General features: G+C 34.7%; 1 protein-coding gene across 1 annotated transcript; it reads right to left on the reverse strand.

Moving 5' to 3' along the window:
• Positions 1 to 492: 492 nt before the first annotated feature.
• Positions 493 to 7,829, reverse strand: LOTGIDRAFT_156564 (hypothetical protein; the record flags this gene model as incomplete). Its single annotated transcript, XM_009047196.1, has 11 exons — positions 493 to 1,146; positions 1,572 to 1,684; positions 4,442 to 4,529; positions 4,930 to 5,073; positions 5,444 to 5,563; positions 5,951 to 6,067; positions 6,451 to 6,537; positions 6,738 to 6,800; positions 7,170 to 7,342; positions 7,544 to 7,609; positions 7,775 to 7,829. The coding sequence occupies 11 exons, from the start codon at positions 7,827 to 7,829 to the stop codon at positions 493 to 495; spliced, it is 1,680 nt and encodes a 559-aa protein (XP_009045444.1).
• Positions 7,830 to 8,975: the final 1,146 nt, after the last annotated feature.

Below are 8,975 nucleotides of genomic sequence, written 5' to 3' on the forward strand. Positions count from 1 at the left end.
AGTCATAAGTCTCGTCTTTATGAAGCTGACACACTTTTGTTATTGTTTGCCTTAAATCCCTCGCTTCACATTCATTTACATATTCCTTCGTCCACAATTTGTCAAGAGAGTTCACAATATATTTTTCTCATTACAATGTTCAATTTCTGGACAAAATAAACGATTGCGCATGTCAATCATTTATATTTATTTCCGGTTCGATAATTGAGCATAAACCAAACATTTTTATCCCCTGAGATCACATGACATGCTCATTCCTCCGCTTCACAAACAATATTTCTTGAATGTTAATTTTACACAGAAAAATTTCAATTAAATTGCATAGATAGGGGAGATGTTTTCCCAATTAGGGATTAACTGTACAATCTGCCCATAGGCTACTTTGGATCAACATCGAATCCATTCAGTAGTGATTATCCACAGTTTGCTAGTACTTGGGGTTCAGTTCGTAATAGTTATTGTCCAATGTTAGTCAGTACTTGATGTTCAAATCTAATAGTGATTATCCACGGTTAGCCAGTACCTTGGGTCCAGTTCGGTTTCTCGTTTAGAAGCTGATAACGGTCGCAGTGTTTTGTCCTTTAAGTAAAATTCCAGTTCGGCTGGTCCATCATATTCTCTCGTTCCGTCAAAAATATTTGAGTCATTGGATCGACTGTCTTTTCTCAATTTATCCTTACCAGACCGTTGCAAAGTCGCATGCGTGATATTGTTTTGGTAGTGACTAGTAGGAGGTGTACCAGTCTCTACGTATTGAATCGGAGGCAACGAACCGCGTCCTTCCGGAAGTGAGGCTATAATCCGTTCCTGTTTACCAGGAGGAATAGGCGAGGGCCAATTGTCACTTCCGCTTAGTGATAAATCTTCATCGTCCGTTCCCATTTCACTTCCAGCCGGTGAAAGGTCAATAGGAGAAATTGGCTTCCGGTATTTCTTGCGGACAAATATTATACTAAGTATAAAGGCGATGATAATGAGGAATATCACAATAGCTAAGGCAATCATGGCGTATTTCAGCGCACTGTCGTCTGTGGCTGTGATGAGTTGGGTAACAACCTGGGTTGGTTGAGATTCGGTGGATCGTCCAAGAATTGACACCCATAGGAATGTGGAAGTTGATCGCCGATTGACAGACTCTTCTTCCGCCTAGAATACATTTGCACAAAATAAATTTCATTTGTCAAAAACACAAAAATTGATCACAGGTACAGGATGGATCAGAGCTCATGTAGACATCGCACCTGGTCGTTTAGGTTAAGCATAATGAGCCAAAGTGCTAACGGCATGAAATCCCAAATAACAGACAATTCAGTGTTAACAGTCGAATGTTATATATCAGTATTTTCAGCGGATTCATTTCAATGAATCGTACACATCAAAAACAAATACAGATTGTCTCATGCACTAATGGCGGATAAATTGATCCTCAGATGTCGGAATTCACAATTCTTTATTTTCAGTAGAATTCATGGTGAAAAAGAATGATTTCGTGGAACCAATTGTGCTGAGAACTTAGTGGGTTTAGGAATTATACATACTAGAGCAACATATATATATTTAGTATTTAGTACCTGTATGGTCAAACTAAAACTACTGGCATCGACATCCTGGAAGTCTTTAATAACCGATACCACCCCTGTGACGTCATCAATCTGGAAATGGTCTTTGACTTCTGGTAGGTTACCTTAAATGGCGACAGATTTGAAACTGTTATAATCTGGACACGCAAAAGTATTTGGGGAATCAAGATTTTGTCCTCATCAAAGTTTTGTGTCTATCTTAGATCTTAATTAAAAATAAACTGAATTTTTACGCACTACTCTTTGGCATACTAGTGATATGATGTAATGACTGTACTAAGTCTCGGTCCCATTTTTGAATCAAAACAAGGGCAAAATCATGTGGTTACACGGGAATTTTCCAAGGAGGAGATTATCAGAGATAAATAACAAAATATTCAATAACTCAACCATATAAATAAAACATTAGAAAACAACAATGATTTAAAGAAGTAAGAAATAAAATATTTGGTTAGAATATGAGAAGATTGTGTTATAGAATATAATAATAACTACATTAAAATTACATACCTACCTAACTTGTTATAAAAAATAGATTAAATGGAACTTTTCTTAAAACTAACAAATTTGTATATCATAAACAATGTACATTTAATAACTTCATAAAAAATCCGTGCAAAGGACAATTCCGTTAATCAAAACCTCGTCCAGAGTATGGCAAAATCGAGAGTAATAGTTGTGTAGTAGTGGATTCCTCCGAAGAGAAGTACCATAAAGTGTTTAGAAAAGAGTAAGCATGATTCATAAGTTCATAAAAAAACTTTCCTTTGTTTATTCGTGAACAACATTTTTACTATTTACATGACCCACCTATAATAACAATGTAAATTATAGAAACGTTGTGCACAAAAACATCCCATCTTCACAATGTCAAGCTAGTAGAAAGACAACAATACTGATATCTACTGCAAAATATCACTGATGGATGAAGTCGTGAATAAATTCGGCTCAATAAATTCAAAATTATTAAATAAAGTTACACTTACCATACCTCGTTGATCACCGATGATAAAAATAAAAATTCTTAAAAACCAGAATCAAATATTAATACAAACCATGTGGAGATAATAATGGTCCTTTGTTTGTCTGATTGTCTTACCGTGGGGTGCTTCAAATTACAACATTTAGCAACACATCTTACAAGATAGATAGCCATGGTAGCAACACTGTCACAGTCACTTCTATTTTAGCAGTAAAAACCCCAAATTGTCAGCCAAACTCCAAAAGCAGTATATTGTGGACATATTATGCCACCAATAGAATATCTTGCCTAAACCAGCGCTGCATTATTCATATACCCACCAAGACCTCTGTCCTCGTCCAGAATCCAGTTTTAGACGCTTCCGAGTTAGTTGTGCCTTACCTCCGGACCTGGATCTAACTAAACAACATGCTGTATAGGGTAATGTATGTACGGAGACTAAATATGCAATAGAAAAAGCAGAAAAGAAGGCAGATCCCAGGGTTACGAGTAATATCAAGCTGGAATATTAAAATAACAGATTAACATAAGGCAGCATTTTCAACAAAACAGTAAGCATTTAAGCAGCACCAATAAAACTTTAGTATGAAAGCAATGAAACCCAAAGGCTTATTATTTGTGTTTAAAGAACACAATCCTCGTATTCAGTTGAACGAGTTCGCTTTTATCAAGTAATCACTCTTTCACAGATGTATTAATGAAACCAATTTGGATTTGTTAAGGAGAATAAGAGGATTGCAGCTCTAATCTGGTCAGGTCAAAGCAAAGATATAATACAGCATTACGACATAACCGACCCCAAACATATACCATCAAATTTAGAGTTTTAAAATCCTCAGACTCAGTTACAGTTTTAAAAACATTTGAATTCTGTGTTAATATTTTTGGGTTTAATTCAGCAAAACTGATGTGTTTCAAACGTTTTCGAAAATATAAACTGTCCTGAAGATTCTATCTCATCATATATTGTTAAATCCAACCCCAAAAGCACCTTTAAACATAATGCACATGCGTAGTAGTACCGAACCATATAGATAAGCATATAGATTGATATTATTTGGATTGTGTAAGTAATGATAAGACAAGTCCCATTAATACAGTAATATTTAGTATATTGGATATATTCCCTGGGTTAACTAATTGATATGCAGATATACAGTCAAACTTTCCCCAAAGCGAATTCAATAATAATTTTGAAGTAGATCGTCAACACTGATTCAAAAGTGCAGAAATAAAAAAATTTCGTTATTTTTGTTTATAAAGTCATTAAGATGTCGCATAAGCTGTAATTGTAATATGATCAATATACAACTTCTAGAATTGTTTGTCATTCAGATTATGTTCAGCGTATCAATATTTTCTAACGTATACAACGATATTGCTTCAAAAACATTTTACAGTTTGATGAAATGACTGGTCAATATTTGAATAAAATTTTAGTTTAAGTTTCTATCTTAAATCAAAATCGACTGACATGGAATAGCCAATTAAACAAACAGAAAATATCTGAACATTGTAACTTAAAATTAAGATTAAATTACTACCGGAAGCGGTCAGATCTTAATTTGTGCTACACGTCGCGTAATAGCCACGAGTTAAATGTTGTTGTGGAGTTAACATTGAACCATAACAATTCAAACAATTGAAAATCGAAATACTTAATACAGTTTCAGAATACTAATTTTTCACTTAAGTTTCACGGAAGATAAAGGGCTTCCGTCTTCCATACGCGTCATTAGCGATACTAATATGTAGCTATTTGCCAACTGACTAGAAATGAAGGTGTCAATATATCCCGTCCGTTGACCTGTATATCTGCATGAAGAAGGAGATTAAAGACTAAAGAGTTTGTGAGGCAGAGTGAATGACAGAAACGCACCGTTAACTAAACTGTATCTTATAGAGTAATTCAAACTATCTCTATCACGTGCAAATATTGGGGCAGGTGATAAATCATTTAAAGGGCCCTGGAATAGACAATATCAGATATAATATTATTATTTGCCAATTCGCTTTCAAAACTGACAGTAGCTCAGCATGGTAGCTTGACAGACTTCGTTCTTTTTCGTTTTTAACCGAGGTTTTTGCTCCTTTCACTTCAAACATTGTATTGTCAATCACTGTTTTGTCCTGTCCACGCAGTAGACCTTAGACAACAAAAAACAGGCTAAGAAGAATTAGAACTTGTATCAATGCACAAGTGGATTGATTTTGAACAATGCCTCTAAGTAGAGAACCTTGTAGGGTATTTTATTGTGAGCAAATGGCAATTATTCATTAATATCGATGTGGTATGATGTTATTTATTCTGGAGTAGAATATGACCAACCAAGATTTAAACGAAAATAAAGTCAATTGTAGACTTACTGTAAAATCATCAGCAACTGACGATTGGTAGAAAATGGAACACGGTGAAGTCTGGCAGCCTTTATAATAGAACTCAGGAGGCTGATCATCCACGTCTAGAACATTCACGGTTATCAGGGTGAAATCTGTCAAACCTCCACGATCCTGGAAAACAATGGGATATTTATAACGAGATGTCATCTTACAAATTTAATTTGTAATACTTCCCTTTAAAATAAGGAAAATGTAGGAAAAGTAGGTCACACTGACCTACTAATGAATAAAGATAACAAAGTTAGGCTCATAGTCGAGTTGCATCAGATGTATTAGGTTTGGTATATCACATGTGCTGAAATTCAGTGGCGGAGTTAGGTTTACATCCGAGCGGGTGCGAAATATCTGATGTTGCCCGAATTTCTAACCTAGTTATGAGAGTCATGCCTGAAAAACTTGCGTTCGGGGCTGCGAGTCGGGCGGAACCCTCTGCTCCGCCACTGCTAAAATTTGTAGATTATTAATTCAGTATATTGCGTACCTGAACTGACACATTCAGAATATAAAACTTCTCTACCATCGTATCATAATCTAAAGTCGCTTTTAATTGGATCAAACCATCTTGTGATTTCGGCATGTGGAACTTTCCTTGACCATCCAGCTAGTAACCATAATATATAATATTGAAAAAAAATCCGTACAAGCAAGACGTTCCGTCACTACTATATAAGTTAACATCTGAGATACAATCAGATCAATTTATGTCTGACCCAACAAATCAGCCAAGAAATGATATTAAAAACCTAAAACACACTCAAAGAAAGTATCATCATCTGGTAGTTTTACTGAATCACATCCTGTAACTATGTTAAGGGCCAATAGACATGGATTAAAATTCAATTGAATACATGGTTTACACAATGAAAGCGTAGCCCGTGGTCCCCTTGGAAAATGTTGTGGTCCCTGCTCGGCCCCCTCAACTAATTTGTCCTAGACACGCCACTGATCTCCAGTGGTCGATGGTACTCATCACTAGAGATGTTTTTACCTGTGGAGATATATAATCATATATTCTAAATCCCTGTATTTCATCCATGGTTTGGTTGACGTCTTTATCCTCGGCATGAAGACTCAGTTTGATAAGTTCTGTTGAGATCATAGCGTCCTGGAATATATATGTATATATCTAATACATTGCTATATCTTTGCCTGACTCAAGTCCATTCGGCGATTAGCACGTCACATTTACGCTGCTTTCAGTGATACCGTTCGTCTTTCAAGCATCTGAAGGGGCTTTCTAAACTTTTTACGTGTATCGTGGATACTATTGCAAAAATTGCTATAGATATATAGGGACCTTTGCAATAGCGACGTCATTACAAGAACCACAGATGTCTGATTCAAAAATTGAATGGTGCAATTCGATGCTATCAGTATGCACGATACACATTCTCTTTATGATCATCTAACAATTACAACAAGACAGAAATGCAGCTATTTTCACAACATCTCAGATGATCTGGAGTGGATAAAATAAGACTGTCTTACCTCGGTGATGTTTCTTATGAATGGTGGGTTGATGAAATTAGGTGGAAACTCGTTCACTTCCAAAACTCTTAGAAAATAGTCATAATTCTACAATAGAAATGAAACAGTATTTGGTCAGTATTTTGATCCGTGTTCAACATCAAAAGATAATGATACGGCTGTGTTTTGGAAATTTTTTTTTTTCAGTTTAGTTACAACTATTAGCATAGCTTTTTTTTATGAGATCTATAAATATAAAATTTTATCAGATAAATATCTAAAAAAAAATTAACCAATTATGACCTTACCTGAGTTTGTCGATTATTAATCGTACAGTAAAACTTGAACGTAAAACTCGTTAGTAAAATTCTCTGTAAAAGTAAAAAACTATATTTAAAAAGCTAATCTGATAGGCGAGCATCGTTTCTTTAACTTGATTTATTAGCATAATCCACCATTGTAACAACATGAGATGGACATACAATGGCCAAACAATGGAGGAAATTCTGTGTTTTAGCAAATTCGCTAAAATTGCTTCTATATAATTTGTCTTAAAGGGATTGTAAAAAGGTTTTTGTACCCGACAAACTTAAACCTTTTTTACAATCCCTTTAATGATCTAATTAGTCAAGAACTAAATCAAGAAATTAAAAAGTCTACGGCTTTTGTATTAAGGGTTAATGTCCAATCGACTCTTATTACACCCTCTAATAAATCTCAATATACATCCTCGTACTCACCGTTTGTTCATAAATATCTTCAAGATCCAGTGTTTTATTGACTGAGAATATATAGGTATCATTATGCTGGTAGAAATTAAAATAGGATCTGAAGAAATCGTCGCTGGTAGATGGTGTTATTATATCAAACGACCACTCGTCATTATTAGATGTTAAATTGAATAGATAGTAGCCTGCAATAAAACGGGTTTTATTTATTTGTTTGTCGAGCATTTGGGCAAGCAGACAAAACAATTACGAAATATTGCCTCTGTACAGATTTGGATAATTTATGATAAAATAATAAAAGCAATTGACATCTTATACTTTGACAGTTTCAGATAAAGATTAAAGAATAGACCATTTTGAATAATTCTCGAATAATTGATACGTACCTGGTTCGTCTGTCTCTAAAACTCTTTTAATATTTCGTGGTGGATTCCCCTCACATTGGCTGTATACTGGAAAATATGGAATATCAAGGTTTTAAAGGGTTGTTTACTGCATCGCTACATGAAAACGGAAATGGATACAGAATTCTGTCTTCGAGCGTTCAAGGGACAGGTGCGCTATTCCTTTTTACCGATCATATTTAAGTTAGATCTTAACCATAATCACCAACTTACCCAATTGTAAGAAACTGTAAAACAATAACAGTGAATATAAGTTACACGACGCCATGTTGATTTGTATCTAGTACTGTATCACGACATTACTGTGGGTATCATGTCTGAAATGGATAGAAAATTTTTATAAATTTGTTGTTTCATAGAGCTGTAACAGAGAAATCCAAGGGGATGTAATGAAACTCGGTCGCTTTTTTTTCTTACTTTAGCATTTCAATTTTATGTGTGTAAAGCATATCATGTCTGAAATAAATAACTAAATGCTCATAAAACATTCTAATTGCATGTTTGAAATTAAAGGCATAGTAAAGAGGTTTTCGAATTTTTTGTGTGTATCGAGGACACTGATAGCATCAGTTTCCGCCATTCCAAATTTCAATCAGACGTCTGTGGTTCCTGTATTTCCACTAAAACTAGGCGTTTTATGGGGCCACTAAGTCCTTATGTGATAAAGCATATTTTGCGATTAGTGCACATAGTTAAAATGTAGACTTTATCATGGACATTGATACCATTCAAATTTTCAACCATAGACAGCTTTTGCAATAGTGATGGTTAAAATTTCTAGACTTACAGGAACCACAAACTTTTGATAGAAATTGGCCCCGAAACCCAAAGTTTAGTATAATTCTTTACAATTCAATTGGACAGTCAATATAGCAGGAGATCCTGGAGAATAATTTGAGGGTTGGGTGGTTTTAATAAAATAATAATATCTGCATGATAGTTGGAATGGAAATAGAAAATACCAATAGCTCGAGAAATTTGATCGCCTTTTCATATTCTTTCTCCTATGAGTATGCATATAGCTGATGTTATTGTGTTGTTTGAATTTCTGTTAAAACGGTGTAAATTCTAAGAAATTGTTTGCATCCAGTTCAATATTGAATCCTATCAAATACCAAAGTATATAGATATACGCTTTACATTTCAGACTTTTCAAACGCAGGGTAAATTTATCTTGGCATGTTAATAATGACATAAAGGTTGGTGTTTATTCACGAACACATTCCATGATGATAACCTTGGCAGGAATTCAACTGCTGTCAACATATTGTTTATTGTTTGATTTTGAATTTGCAAATGGTGCAAGAATCGCGAAAATCGTCTTTCCGATTGGGTGATGTGACATACTTTCATAGGATTCTTACAAAAACAACATTGATTTGCAGTGTTTCAATTCTCCAAATCTTTCAACCGA

Source organism: Lottia gigantea (assembly GCF_000327385.1).
Source record: "Lottia gigantea unplaced genomic scaffold LOTGIsca_11, whole genome shotgun sequence".
Taxonomy (NCBI): Eukaryota; Metazoa; Mollusca; class Gastropoda; family Lottiidae; genus Lottia; species Lottia gigantea.